At 45.5% G+C, this 15379-nt stretch overlaps 1 protein-coding gene across 1 annotated transcript in view; it reads left to right on the top strand.

The window, feature by feature from the left end:
* Positions 1 to 9610, top strand: part of Tec (tec protein tyrosine kinase) — a 112823-nt gene extending 103213 nt beyond the window's left edge. Inside the window, exons 14-19 of the mRNA XM_059275969.1 lie at positions 1555 to 1726; positions 2081 to 2297; positions 4995 to 5059; positions 7768 to 7886; positions 7969 to 8126; positions 9163 to 9610. Of these exons, the coding sequence (XP_059131952.1) occupies positions 1555 to 1726; positions 2081 to 2297; positions 4995 to 5059; positions 7768 to 7886; positions 7969 to 8126; positions 9163 to 9246 (815 nt within the window). The 3' untranslated portion in view covers positions 9247 to 9610. The remainder of the gene's footprint in view (positions 1 to 1554; positions 1727 to 2080; positions 2298 to 4994; positions 5060 to 7767; positions 7887 to 7968; positions 8127 to 9162) is intronic.
* The last annotated feature ends 5769 nt before the right edge of the window (positions 9611 to 15379 follow it).

Here is a 15379-nt window from a genome sequence, read left to right as displayed (position 1 = left end):
ATACTCTTCCTCTTCTCTCTCCAAAGCCTATGTATATTTTAAAACACACCGTAACCCATTCAAAGGCTTTTTTCTGTCTAGATCTGTTTTTTACCAAGCATCTGTATTGTTTTTTTGATCCCATGAGGTGAATCTTAAACTGGTATGTCAGTCACTGCCAGAGTAGCTTAGCTTAGTGTATGGCAGTAGTACATGGAGGCTGGCTCTTCCTGCAGGCAGATGCCAGGAGATGCCTCTCTGTACCACAGCCGGCATGAGAGACATGAGACTAGGAAGCCATGCCTGGCTCCATTTCTGTGTGTCTAGAACCCTTTCCCAAGCTCTCTCAGGTTTTATGTGGATGTAGGTGCCATGTTTGGGCACCATTTGTAGGTGGACTTTTCTTTCCCACCCACCAGTTCCCAAATAACCAACACGGAGACTCAATTATTAATTATAAATGCTCAGCTGATAGCTCAGGCTCATTACTAACTAGCTTTTACAACAAATTAACCCATTTTTTTTAATCTAAGTTTACCAAGTGGCTCATGGCTTGTTACCTCTTTTTGTACATATCCTGTTTCTTCTGTGTCTGGCTGGTGACTCCCGCGATCTTCTTCCTAGCATTCTCAGTTTGGCTTTTTCTGCCTAACCTTATCCTGTCCAGCTATTGGCCAGTCAGCTTCTTTATTAAAACAATCACAGTGACATATATTCACATAATGTAAAGGAATATTCCACAGGTTGATAATTATCTCAGATCTGGTCCTGCAAGGTGGTCTGAAGAAGTCTTTATTGCTTGAGGGGACAAGCTAATTCTCCAGAGCTGGTTGTTCCTGCTCTAGGGTGCAGCCTTGCCCTCATGAATAACTAACTGTACCTGAACTTGATGGGCAGTCTGTCCTGGGAGATGCTGCTATTCCTGGAGTCAGAGGTAGACTGTAGGTTTCAGACAGTTCTTGAGACCTTTAGTGTCTCTTGAGCATCCAGAATAGGATGTTGTAAAATCTGTAAGATGCCTCCGTCCCTCTTACCTTTGTACCTTCATCCGTGTAGGGGAGAAGGTAAGTTAGCTATCATCAGGTTTTAGACAGACGGTCTTTGCACATGTGTGTGACTGGAAGTAAATGAGACAGGTGCAGACAAAGGCAGAGATGCCAGGCTCTAACCCTGCATGAGTCACCCTGTGGGTCCACATGAGGAATCTGTGGTTTTAGCAAAAGAATTCTCTGGGTGTCAGCTATATAACTGTTTCTAATGCATCGACAGAGTGGGCTTTTAGATGATTGTATTTTATAGTAACACTAGATTTTCTGTTTTCATCCTTATTTATAGAAAATTCTTTGCATAGGTAAAAATTAAATATGTCACTGCTAAAACAGTTGTTATCATGGTCTTCATTGGCTGTGCAGTCTGGGTGTCCAGGTACAGGCTGCATCTCGGTTCTGTGTCTCCTGGTAATCATCACTGTGTTATCCAGGACTGTGGTGTTGGTCTTGTTTGGAACATCTCTTTTCCCCATGGACTTATACTGCTCTTCTTTGTAAAGGTATCCTTTTCTCATCTGTCTTACAGAGAAGTGGGAGATCAACCCCTCAGAGCTGACCTTTATGAGGGAGCTGGGGAGTGGACTGTTTGGAGTGGTGAGGCTGGGCAAGTGGCGAGCCCAGTACAAAGTAGCCATCAAAGCTATTCGGGAAGGTGCCATGTGTGAGGAGGATTTTATAGAGGAAGCAAAAGTCATGATGTAAGTTTCTCTCTATCATTATCATTATTACTTTTATGTATATGGGTGTTTTGCCTGCATGTATGACTGTGTACCATGTGTACACAGTACCTGTAGAGGCCAGAAGTGGGCATCAGATCCCCCTGGAGTTAAAGATGGTTGTGAGCCATCATGTGGGTGCTGGGGATCGAACTCAGGTCCTCTGGAAGAGCAGCCCATGCTCTTAATCACCGAGCCATCTCTCTAGTCCCCATGATGTCAGTTTCGAGCTTCTACTGGGACCCCCCTTTTGTATTAAAAATTGGCCCCACCCAGCACATACGCCTGCTGGTTTCTTTTCCTGTGGTAACTCTCTGTGTCTGTCTTTGTTCCCAGGAAGCTAACACACCCCAAGCTGGTCCAACTCTATGGCGTGTGCACCCAGCAGAAACCCATCTACATCGTTACCGAGTTCATGGAACGGGGCTGCCTTCTGAATTTCCTCCGACAGAGACAAGGCCATTTCAGTAGAGATGTGCTGCTGAGCATGTGTCAGGATGTATGTGAAGGGATGGAGTACCTGGAGAGAAACAGCTTCATCCACAGAGACCTGGTAACCATGGTCCCCTGAGCCTCCCACTCGCCCCCTCACTCCCCGTGGCTCCCCCTCCCTGGCTGGATTCCTTTGCCACACTGCGTTAGCCAGTGAGCTGTGTTGTATTAGCCCCTGTCTTTGTCCTTAGCAAGATTTCATTATTTTAAAACTTGGTAAATTTCAATCACTTGATAATTTTAAAGGAAAAGGCCTTCATTAAATCTCATAACTTACAGACTTAATATCTCCAAGCAAGTTTCCACGAATGAATTATTTGAGCTCTGGAAAATTCCCAGGAGATACCAAGTCATAACAGACTTACTCCCTGTCATTGTGTCACAGATAAGGATGTTAGCTTTGGAGACGTGAATGTGGCTTGCCTATTGTGAGAAATGGGGAAGTTAGGCTTAGCCCCGACCTTCTGACCAGCTCTCAGGCTCTTTCCCACTCTACACATTGTGAACAGAAATTACCAAAGAAATCCCAAGCTCATGTCCATTATCTCTCAATGAAGAGGGAATTCCGGGAGTTTTCATTCCTTCTGAAAATACTAGGAAAACAGAACAAAACAATCCCCTGTTCTGAGTGACTGTGGTGGAGACACTTCTCAGTTCCCACTTCCCCTCCATTCTTCTCTCCCTTCTGTTTCCCCTCCCCAGCCATTCTTCACAAATGCCTCTGTTTTCAGTGTGAAGTAGCACAGTCCACCTTCCTTGATTTTTCCATCAAAACTGAGGGCATTTGCACAGCCCCCTCCCCACTTCGGTTTTAGCTTCCTTGTGATGGAGTGTGGATCCACATCGCTTTCATACCGTGCAAATTCAAACTTGACTGGTCATCGTAACAACCAAATGTCATTCCTGTTTCCATTTTACAAAGGAAAGGAGTGGAATTGGATAAAACAATCAGCAGCAGTCAGGGAAATGGTGGGGGGAGGATTTGAACCCAGAGAGTTTGCCACTAGGATCAGTACTCTAACTGCTGTGTTATCCTCTGGATTTAAAGCATAGTAACAAATTGAGGATTTGGCAATGGAAGACTTGATCTCCTAGGTGTGTTATGGGCTAGCACCTTATCCATTCTGTAAACTGGATTTGCATTTTACACATCATTGTTTTGCTCACTATGCTATTTTAAAGTTCATGGCCTATAATTGAGGCAAAGGGCTTTGTAAAGCAGACATGATATATATCACTAGTTTTGATGTGTAACTGTGACAAAGACTAATTGTCATACTGAAACTCACGAGTTAAGCATTGTCCTTGTTTTTGTTCTTACAAAACAGTTGAACATCTTCACGACTCTTGCACTTGTCTGCATAGAATTTATTTCCTTGAAAGTGAATTTTGATGTTTTTTGGGGCCTGTGATACTGATAATAAACTCTGGCAGGTTTTTCCCACACTTTAAAGGAAGAGTCTGATTGCCTGTTCCCTGGTAAAGTAATGTCACGGGCTTTTGAGTGACAGTACTGTGGCTGTCCTCATGGGAGGGTGCAGGTAATTCAGGACATGGGCATTAACTCTCACTTGAGAAGAGGCTCTCAAATGTGCTCAGAAGAAGGAAGATCGTGTAAGGGGAGTTGCCACACAGAAAAAAAAATAAGCATCTCAAGAGTCAAAGAGAAAACTACACCTCCTCCCGTGGGTTGTGGTGTTAAAAATATCATTATCTTGCTTCTGAGAAGTATTGTGTCATTGTACCAAATTATTTTATTGAATCACATAACTTTGAAAACTAGGTCAAAAAACAAAAACTACGTGTTTGTGTTTTACCAACTGAGTATATTATGTCTACTCAGTTATCTAGATTACAGACTTCAAGAGGTATAGTCACTGTCCGTGAGAAAAATCACACAGTCTACTAAGAATATGCCTGGTCAAGGAAGAAGGTTGGAATGTCCATCAGGCCTCTTTAAGTGTGATGTTGAAGATATGTTGTAATACCTTGTGGCATTTCTAATCTTTATTTCTCCAGGTTATTTCAGATTTATGTTGGAGGTACCTTCTATTGGGATGTAAACAATTTATATGGACACATTTATGTAGTTGGTTTGTTTTTGGTTTTGTTTTCTTTTGTTTTTTTGTTTGGTTTTGTTTTTTTACTCTTTGAGGGTCCACCACCCAGCTCTGTAATAAATGCACGGAGACTTATTCTCACTTATGAGTGCCTGGCTTAGCTTGTTTCTAGCCAGCGTTCCTGACTTAAATTAACCCATTTCTCTTTAACTACATTTGCCTCTGGGCTTTTACCTTTCTTTATTCTATATGTCTTTTTCCCTTCTTACTCCACGCCTGGCTATGTGGCTGGGTGGCTGGCCCCTGGCATCCTTCTCCTCCTTTTCTTGCTTTTCTCTCTCTTCCCTAGATTTCTCCCCCTATTTACTCTCTCTGCCTGGCAGCCCCACCTGTTTCTCTCTCCTGCCTAGCTATTGGCCATTCAGCTCTTTAATAGCCCATCAAGTGTTGTAGACACACACAGTAACACAGCTTTACAGAGTTAAACAAATGCAACATAAAAGAATGCAACACATCTTTGGGTCATTAAACAAACATTCCACAGCATAAACGAATGTAGCACGTCTTAAACTAATATTCCACAACACATTTACTCTTTTCTGTTGTTGACTTTGTTATATTTACTAGAAATCGGACTTCTGTTTTTCCTTTATTGCAGGACTTTCTAATAAATGTAACATCATAATGTTGTTTTCCAGGCTGCCAGAAATTGTCTAGTGAATGAAGCAGGAGTTGTGAAAGTATCTGATTTTGGAATGGCCAGGTATGGCTGAGAACTGTGTGCTCTTAAGTGCAGATCACATGATTTTGAATAATTAATAAGCATGGGAAGGTCTTGGGAGATAGCTCAGTAGATAAACTGCTTGCATCCTAAACATGAGAACCTGAGTTTTCCCAGAACCCAAGAGAAAATTCTGGGAGTGGTGGCCCAGGGTTATAATCCCAGAACTGGGGAGGCAGAGACTGGGGGATCCCGGCGCTCTGTGGCTAGCCAGCCTAGATTAATGGTGAACTCTAGCCATTGCGAGGACCCATCCCAAGGTAGGTGGACCGTGTTCCTGATCCCACCACCCAAGATTGTCCTCTGCTCTCTCTATATGCACCCATAACCCCCACAAGCATACCCTCCCCCCAAACTGAAACAACAATTTGGGCCCTGGTTGTGGTGATACTTGCTTATAATCCAGTACTTGGAGGTAGAGACAGGAGAATCAGGATTTCAAAGTCATTCTGGGCTATATACCAAATTTGAGGCCGGCTTGGGCCACCGGAGACCATGCCTTTTAAAAATTAATGTGGGAATAACTTGCACCAATAAAGCAAAAGGGAAATTTCTTCAGCTGTTTCGAGGTTAATGAGACTAACTATATGTTGTGGTATTAGTCATTCTCTCCACTAGGTGGTACTAGAACCTATTAAATACCTCTCTCTCTCTCTCTCTCTCTCTCTCTCTCTCTCTCTCTCTCTCTCTCTCACTAAGTAGATTCTTAGAATCTTCTGGAATGTGTTTGGTGAGCCAGTGCTTAGTATAGCCGTGTTTGCAATTTTTTTAATCTCTTAACTTTTGTAACTTTAATAGTGTTAGAATAGACTCTTAAGATGCATTTTGTCTCTCCTCTGTCTGTTGAGTCATGGGTATATTAGAAGTCAGGTGCTGTGTGAGAAGCCTAACAATGTGGACCGAAGCAGAGTCCAAACGGAAGGTCCTGCCCACACGCAGCTTAAAGGCCGGAGAAGGGAAATACATAGACCTGGAGCCCATGACTGTGACAGAGCAGGGGGGTGGTCAGCAAGTGGTGGCCTGTCAGTTCAATCTGTGTCATTTTGTCTGTCCTGTGAGTCAATGATGGGCTTTTCATTAAAAAAAAAAACAAAAAAAAAACAAAAACAAAAAAAACAGTGAAAAGGAAACTAAAAGCCTATCAGGACACCTGAAAATTATCTGACATTTGGGTCATTGTCCATTAAAAAAAAACATAGTGTTATTGGGACACACAAGCTTGACCAATTGTGGGTGGCTGTCTGTGGCCACTTTCACATTGCAGAGGCAAAACCTTGAGCTGTCACAGGGACTGTGTATCCTGCAGAATCCAAAATCCTCTATGTGTCATCTTTCTTTCTCAGAAAGAATTTGCTGTCTTCTTTGAAAGAGATTGAGGGGTGGAGGTAGCCACTGGAGATCTGGTGACCAGAAAGAATTTTCTCACATGGGAACATTGAGCGGACACCACAGGAAATAGCCACAAAATAAAAGAAGCAGGGGGGTGGTACCACCTGAAGTCTGGGACTAGTGTCAGCTGCCTAGGGAACCAGAAGAGGGCCCAGGCAGTTGGTCCAGAGGCAGATCTGAGAACAGTTATGAAGGCAGAGAAGTACTGGGTCCTCTGGGGCTAAGACTTGCTCCCAAGAAGATGCTGGCCTAGGGAGACCAGAGTGCTATCACTGGCAGCTCCCGACTCTCAAAGTCCTAATTACCCAGTCCTCTCTACATGCTGTAGGTAAGATGTTTTGCGTCTGACAGGCGGCCCTCCACTTTCTTATAGTCACTCTTCACATATTTGGCTTTCAGGAAGTTGGTGCTTTTATATTAGTCCTTGTAAAACTACTCTTGATGCACTAAATTCAAACTCACCAGACTGCCAAGTATGTGATCCAGCCCAAGATGGTGTTGTCTCCCTGATACCATCTTTATCTGTACCATCTCAAAGAGGACATTTGTGCACTCCTTTGAATCTTTTCACATGGCAGCTTTAGAATTAATGTTATCTAAATATATAGTGCATTAATAATCCCTCTGATGAATAGGTGCTGAAGTCCTCACAGCCATCAAGTATCAAGGATTAGTATCAAGGATTCTTCCGGGGAGTGGTCAGTGTTACAGTTTCCATGTTTCTTTCTGGATGGGCCTATATATGTTCACATAGAAAAGGAATAAAACATTGAGTATGTGTGCATGGATGGTGTTAGGGTATATGAATATATTTATCATCTTTTTGTACTCTTTTTCACCTCTGATTTTTTTTCTCACTTCTTTTCATATGCTATAGTTTTAATTTGCACTCCGTGGAACTGTGGGGGCTCAGAGCATGGGTATCTCCAGTCACTTGTTACCACTTCCTTTAAGCAGCTCTGCTTTAGATCTTTTGCACACAGGGCCTTTGGGTGAAATTTTATTCAGAGACCGAAATCACACACCCACAAGTTTGCAACAGTTGTATGGTATTCTGCCCCTGTGCCTCATTAAAAAGAAAGAGGAACAGCAGAACAATGAAGGTGCGCACACTAGGGCTATGAGGTTGTCTTCTCATGGCCCTAACTTGTGCTGTGGAGATAGACATCACCAGGCCAGGCCATAAGCTGAATGTTTCGCTTCAGCTAGGTGGTGGCAGACTTCAGTTAGTGTCTTCTTTTGTCTTTGTAAGGGGGAAATGAAGGCCCACGTCTGACATGCGACCGTGTGTCTCACCCTAGGTATGTTCTGGATGATCAGTACACCAGCTCCTCTGGTGCCAAGTTTCCAGTGAAGTGGTGTCCCCCAGAAGTGTTTAATTACAGCCGCTTCAGCAGCAAGTCAGACGTCTGGTCATTTGGTAAGGTCCACGATGTGAGTTTCCTCCCCTCCCCTCTGAGGAGGAAGCCGACACATCATTGAGTAACCTTATCATTCTGTAGGTGTTCTAATGTGGGAAGTATTCACAGAAGGCAGGATGCCCTTCGAGAAGAACACCAATTACGAAGTGGTAACCATGGTTACTCGAGGCCACCGACTCCACCGGCCGAAGTTGGCATCCAAATATTTGTATGAGGTGATGCTGAGGTGTTGGCAGGAGGTATCTACTTTTTTTGTGTTGTCTTATGATCTATAAAACATCCAGGGTTGGCCCGGTGGATGGGGAAGGTACTGTCCTCACAGCCTGGTGAAGACATGCCTCCGTCAAGCTCCGGCAGGAAGCCAAGTCTTCGTCTCCGTTCTAAATATTGAGAAGACTCTGAAGAGATGGAGAATGCTTAACACACTCAGGCTGATGCCTCACTCCCAAGTGGGAGCGCCATCACAGCCAGGGGCTGGGGAACAAACCTGAAGAAGTTGCTCCTCCTTCCTGTGCAGTAACTGTGGGTTTGAAGCATCACTCTTTCTAGGGAAGAGTTCTTCTTTGATCTCAGTGTCTCTAGTTATCTTACTTAATCTCTAGAAGCAGTGAAATGTCGCCTCCACAGAAGAGATTAAACACTAGACAGATGCTCGAGCGGCGTTCACATATATTGTGTATGGAGTCCTTTAGGTTTAGCGTTCAGAGTAACCCTTGGAGGTGTAGATGCTTGGACCGTGACCATTTGGTAGGAGAGGGTGGGGACCAGTTCCCCGCGGAGCATCAGAGGCCCATCTGGCACCAAAGCTGAGGCTCCCTCCCACGAGTACCCATTGGGGTGGGCAGAGGCTGACGGGGCAGGAAGCAGTACCAGAGAGAGCAACACGAACAAAGGGCAGGATTTGGTTGTAAACATGGTGTGTGTCCCCGAGGGTGGAGCCAAGTCTGATTTAACAAAGAGCCAGAGTGAGGCTTATGGTGGGAAATGAGGTTAGGTGACGAGGAGGTGGGGGAGGGGCAGGTCACAGAGGGCCGTCCAGACGAGTAAGACTTGATTTCCTAGGCAGATGGAGCTCTAGTAGTTCCCTGAGCAGGGACATGACAGCAGGGGAGGAAAAGGGAGTCAGGCAGCCATGGTGTTATGTAGGGCACAGACTTCCAGCCTGTGTTTCCCCAGCCCCTGAGTCTTGCCTGGGCAGGGTTCCACAGGATTTGAGCAGTGGGAGTTTTCTTGGGAATGGATTCTGAAACTCACAACTTCTCTGACTTTTTGAAGAAACCAGAGGGAAGGCCTTCTTTCGAAGATTTGCTGCGTACGATAGATGAGCTAGTTGAATGTGAAGAAACTTCTGGAAGATAAATGGTGGCTCCGATTTCCAAGGCACGAGGAAGAAACAGCATGCGGTGGGAGCGTAATTCGGCTGGCACCTGGGAGTGTGGACAGCTCTCCTGACAGTGTGGGAACTCCAGAGCCTTGGCTTCCCGCGCAGCCTCAGCTCTGTGACTGCTTTGTAGGCTGAGGAGAAGGTGTCTTGGAGCTGGGGACTTGAAGCACTCACTTTGCTCATTCCTTCAAGAGCTCGAGTGCCAACAAGGTACCAGACACTGTGCCCAGGCCTCGGGGTTTGCCCATTTTGGGGACGAACGTGAGGCTACGTTAGCTGGTGCTAGTAGAACGCCAGGATGTTGGGGAGGGGAGGAACCGTGTCCCAGCAACTCTCCTCTGCCCTTCTACTTAAACCTGGGCCTAGAGTGTTGTCTACAGCCGAGTTCTAGGTAAAACAGGAACCCACCTGAATAAGTAGTAATCCTCTGTTTTGAAAACATCTCCTTCCAAACTTGCTATTATTACACTTAAAAATCTGTATACTGTACATACTGTAAATACATATAATATATAAAGTTATATATTTATAAGAAACATGAGTTTGCTTCTTGAATTGAAATTTTTGTTGTTGTTTTTGTTTTTTGAGACAGGGTCTCACTATGTACACCAGGCTGTCATTGTTACAGAGGTCTGCCTTTAATTGAAAATTTTAGCAGTAGAGAATGTCTAGTCCTAATTCTAACAACTGTCAATTCTATCTCCCCCAGGGATCAAATATTGCTTTCTGAAGGGAAGAAAGCCTGAGTCCTTCAGTTGTTAAATGCTTGATTCACGAGTAGACTCATACAAGTATGCATGTCGGCCCAGCTTGAACCACAGCATGGCCTATGATGAGTTATTTGACCCTGACCATGGTGGCCAGAGCTGGTTAGAGTTAGGTAGAACTTTTAATGACAGAATTAGTTACCTCAAAAGTCTTAGAAAGTCCCCAGGGCATTGTGGATACTCCGTTTGAGGTGCTGGGCTCTGGACCAGAGGTCTCCAGAACGGCTTGCCTGTGGTGGTCCAGGATGTAGCCGAGGGACCTAGGGAGAAGGTGTTCTGAGCTGTCATGTGCTGCTCAAGAAGCCTGGTTGGACTTGGGTCCTGGATTTGTAAGACGGTCCATCTCAGCCTTGCACTCGACCCTGCGGTCCAGTTTGTTTGAGTGGGTGTCTCACTCACACAGTTTTCCTTTTTTTTTTTTTTTTTTCATGAGCTTCCGGGAAATGAAGCCAACCCAACTACTACCAGTAGGAGCCATTTACTCTCTAACACACTGTTCTTGGTATTTGTGAGCCCCCAAAGCTGAGGGAGGTAAGGACTGTCCCTTCCCAAGTCAGTGCCCCGTGGGAGCTACTGGGAGCTCTCCTACACTGGAGCTTTTGGTGAACACACAGGCAGGAGCTGGCTTCCCTGAGAAGACCCCTCTTCCCTCTGACTCCAGAGAACCACCTCCTTGGCCAGGATTCTGTGCCCACCAAACTGAAGGCTATGCTGGAGGCTGTGTTCGTTTCTTTCTTGGACCTTTAATCATGGAGAAAAGTAAAATAGTTTTGGCACAGTCTGCCACATTCCTTCCAACTCCCCACGCCACAAAATCGCATACACTTTTCAACCGACTTGTACCTCCAGAAGGAGCTGGTCCTGTGCAGGTGTACCATACACCTCTGTCACACTTCCCCACCCCCATGCTCTCCTTTCACCTGGATGAGCTGTGAGAGGAAGTCACTGGTGCCCAGGAGAGTGAGCGGAGGCCACAGTTCCTGTGTGAACAGTTTCAAATACTTTTTTTTTTCCTTTTTTCACGTGTATGTCTCGGTGGTGGGGTCTCTGTGTACATGTGTGCACACTGTGTGTGTGCATGTGTGCACACAGAGGCCGACATTACGTGTCTTTGATTGCTTTCCACCTTATGTCGTGAGGTGGAAACTCTCAACTGAACTCAGAGCTGGCTAGTTTGGTCAGTCTAGCTAGCCAGTTGGCCCTAGAATCTCCTGTCTCCCCTTCTCCTGCACTTGGCTTACTGGTGGAACACCACGCCCACTTGTCAATCACGTGAGTTTTCTGACTGGGAACTCAGGTCCTTATATTTCTGCATTAAAAACTTTATCCACTGAGCCATTTCCCTAGCCCATACAAATACCTTCTGTGGGAAAATAAAGCTAATACCACTGATAACAGTTAGGAACCATTTTCTTTTTTACTTTTTTCTTTTCTTTCTTTCTTTCTTTTTCTTTTTTTTGTAGCCCTGGTTGTCCTGGAACTGTTTATGTAGACCAGACTGGCCTTGAACTCACAGAGATTCAGCTCCCTCTGCCTCACAAGTGCTGGGATTAAAGGTGTGAGCCACACAAATCCTCACCTAATCCCAAAGCAGGTTCCTGGAGTCAGTCCTGACTCAGGACCAAACATTCTACACTGAATATTCATAATCCTAGAATCCAATTTTCCCTGTACCACTGTGAGCCCTTGGGCAGATCAAATCCCTTCTCGTCTGTTCCTTTATTCCAGACTCTGCCCAGAGAGGGCAGCTTGACTTGATCATTTTTAAGGTCCCCTTTACCAAAATTCTGTGATTTCTTCAAAACGTTCTCGAGACACACCCACACATCTAGGCATGAGGAGGTGCTAGCAAACACCTCAGATGTGGATGCCGAGTTCTGAACTTTCTTATGTAGGCCACTGGGCTGTCATTCACACACTTCTCTGAGGTTTCAGAACAGGAAAATAGGTGGGGTAAACTCTGCCTGCGAGAAACGTCACAGCCAACGACGCTCTCAGTCGAAAGATGTGTTGCTGTGAGTGGGACACGGCTGGAGACCCAAGCCTTCTGTGTGGGCCTGGGCGGCGGGACAGCCATGATTCTGTCCTCTTGTGAGTAAGATGGGCTTCGCCATTTCATGTTGATGGGCGTCTTCCAGAGTCTTGAACAGGAGGGGAGGAGGTTTTTGCTAAAACATGGAACTTGTGAAATCTTGAAGATATCATTTCTCCAGATGTAGTGACAGGATTTTGTGACTTATTTAAACAGCCACTGTCTTCAGATAAAATATGTTTGAGGATTGAGAACATTAAAAAGTAGCAAAAAAAAAAAAAAAAAAAGGTACTTCCATGTGTGGAAATGCAGTCAGTGTGATGTGCTGTGTTTGTTTCTAGACTGATAAAGAGCTCAGAGTTGAAGGCCAGGAGACCAAACTTGTTCTGTTTTGCTTCAGTTTTGACAGGTCACCATTGGCAACTTAGTTGTATGAGCAAGTCTACAACGTGAGGACTCCCTTTCTGCCCTCTCCCCTAGATATCGTGAAGAAATGATAGGTTAAAAATGACAAATGCATCCTCAAGTTAATTTGAGAGCTGCTCTTAAAGCTCCAGTGCAATTTCCAGAAACCTGCACTAATTTAACTATGAGACCCAGAGAGGCTTCTTAGGTATATAGTTTTTAAAATGGAAGAAAAAGACTGTCTCTGATTTTAATTCTAGATGGCCTTTGGAATCAAACATCAGCAGAGCTCAGTCGTTTCAGATTAGGCCACAATGCTGATTTTTAGCAGGCATCAGGAAGAATGGATTGTGAGTTTGACGTCTCTCTTTAAGCCACAGCATCTTGTTAGGACCCCCTACACACATAGGTAGGATTTATAAAAACAAGTACATGCTATTCTAGGTGTGCCTTCCTGAATATGATTTACAGTCTTAATTCAGGAAGACTAAGACAAAAACAACAAAACAAAACAAAAAACAAAAAATAAAACAAAAGGCTTCCTGTTATCAGTAATAGGAACAAGCAGAGAAAGCTACAAAGAATCGTCACACGCCCCCACCTCCCCCAAGGCAGAGCGCACTGAGCAGCGACAGAATATGGAACGTTAAAGGCCCCCATCATTTCTCCGGAGGTCAGAACTAGGGGAAGGCCATACATCATACCAGGAAAGGCCTGGCTACATGGAAAGTAGTTGTAGGGGCTGAGACAAGGTCAAGGATGTCTAGGGATGAAGCGGAAGACTAGCTCTCTGTGGGGTCTTTGATGATCATTCCCCCCTTGGCCTTTAAAGGGATGATGTTAATGCAATTTCCCTGTATCATCCAGCGTCTGATAGTCTGAGTGGATGCAAGAATCAGCTGTTTCCTTCTGCCATAAGCCACAGCCGAGCGGTGCTCTGTTTCCTTCTGGGTGAAATATTGAGTATTTACCGTTGACAAGGAAATACCAAGCATGCTCCAGGGTATATTGAACTTAAGGATGCTTGTTTGTATTTGCCAATCGTTTACCAAACACATTGGCTATTCTAAGGGCTGTCATGGCAACCGGCAGCCACAGGCCGCTGGAAGAGGAGGTAGTTGTGTAGGGTGGGATTTTGATCAGATGGAAATGATTGCAAGTTCTGAACAGGGGCCAAGGACACTGCTCCAATGAAGTTACATTTAAGTGAAGTGTGGTTGGAATTGCCAGCCTGTTTAGCAGCTAAGTTACCACAAGAACAGACTCAGCGCAGACGTTTATGGAGATGCCAAGATCCTCGTGCAATGGCCGAGGATTAGGAAAACTTATCTCTTCTGGGATAACTTTTCATCTATTTTTTTTCCTGTCTTTTTATTGTTCCCAAGTTGTAAAGTAGAAAGAAAAATGATGACCAGAACGCTCTCTCACACCAACCCTGCAAAGCTAGCGACCCATGATTACTAATATGAAGCTAAGCAGGGTGGCTGGGGTAGGCATTCTCTAAGCTGGCCTGTGGTGCGATCTCCTTCCAGGTAGGCTCTGCCCGTGAGCAATCAACCCCTCTTCTTAGGAAGCCGATGTAGGGCTTTACTTCTGTCAACTAGAATATTTGAAAACAATGTGATGTCACCTCTGAGACTTGGTGCCAAAAGAAGCAGCTCCCCTCTCGGCTGTCTCCAGCCTCTCTGCCCCTTGGATCATCTCAGCTGCCCTGGAAACCCAGACCCCGTGAGCCAAGTGCCTGCCGGTGGCTTGGAAGGGAACTTGGAAGCAGTTTTCTAGCTGCTGTGACGGCAGCTTCAGAGAGACCTAGAGCCACAGGGACCCTGCTGAGCTGTCAGGGAACAAATGGTCCACAGCAACAAAGCAGTCCTAAAAGCGTAATTAGATCCAGGCCAGAGTTTAGTCTCAGAAATAGGAAATGTATGTAGTGGCGAGGGCAGGGAGTGGCACAGATCAAAAACCAACGGGTTTGCTTCTGCTGCGCTTGGCCTCTGCTGGCGTTGATGCTCTTTCTCACCCACAGACTGGGTGTTAACATAGGCACAAAAACACCATGTCTGTGTTTCCTTTTGTCTTGGAATAGTGTCATGTTCTCCCCCTGCCCCCCCCCGCCCCCCCCGCAACTAACTTATATAAAAATGGTGATTGTGGTCAGTTTGTATCTACCTCTGTGAGGCTTTCCGGCCTTCTTGGATGCAGATCTGCAGATCTCATAGCTCCTGTGAAGAGTCCGCCTGGGCAGTCTCATCCTTCTTCCCTGCCCACACAGAATCGCGCAGTTCAGCTTGTGGTCCTGGGCCCAGGTGCTCTGTGGCTTAGTCTAGCCATTTTTTCACTTCACAAGCTGGCCAGAAAGAGATCTGTGAGCCTGTGAACTGTGGGCCACAGACAATACAGTTCTAGGAAACAGGACCTTGAGGTGTGGGACAGAGGAGAGATTGTGATAAGATGCCTGCAGAGTCCAGCTCACGTGGGCTCATTATCTGGAAGGGATCAGCATTTCTTCAAACAGCTGGGCACACCTGGGGAAGGATGTTCCAGGCCAGCTTGGCCTCAACCAGAACCAGGGTTAGGGGATGTATGTAGCTCAAGGGTAAGAACATTTGCTTCTGTGAATGTCTTTTGAAGGGTATGGGGCGGTGGGGGGGGGGTCCTACTCACAGCTGGGAAACACATCTGCCATCCTTCTGTGGAAGACTCACAGCCTTTCCTCATAGTACCCTTTGCTCCCTGGAATATCTCCTCCTGCTCCATCCGGCCATCCAGATTCTCAGGTTTCTAGAGTCTTCTTCTTCTTCTCCTCCTCCTCCTTCTCCTCCTCCTCCTCCTCCTCCTCCTCCTCCTCCTCCTCCTCCTCCTCTTCCTCCTCCTCCTCCTCCTTCTCCTTCTTCTTCTTCTTCT

The sequence above is a fragment of the Peromyscus eremicus genome, chromosome 10 (assembly GCF_949786415.1).
Source record: "Peromyscus eremicus chromosome 10, PerEre_H2_v1, whole genome shotgun sequence".
Classification (NCBI taxonomy): Eukaryota; Metazoa; Chordata; class Mammalia; order Rodentia; family Cricetidae; genus Peromyscus; species Peromyscus eremicus.
Note: the sequence above shows the minus strand (reverse complement) of the source record. Positions and strands in the feature narration are given on the sequence as shown.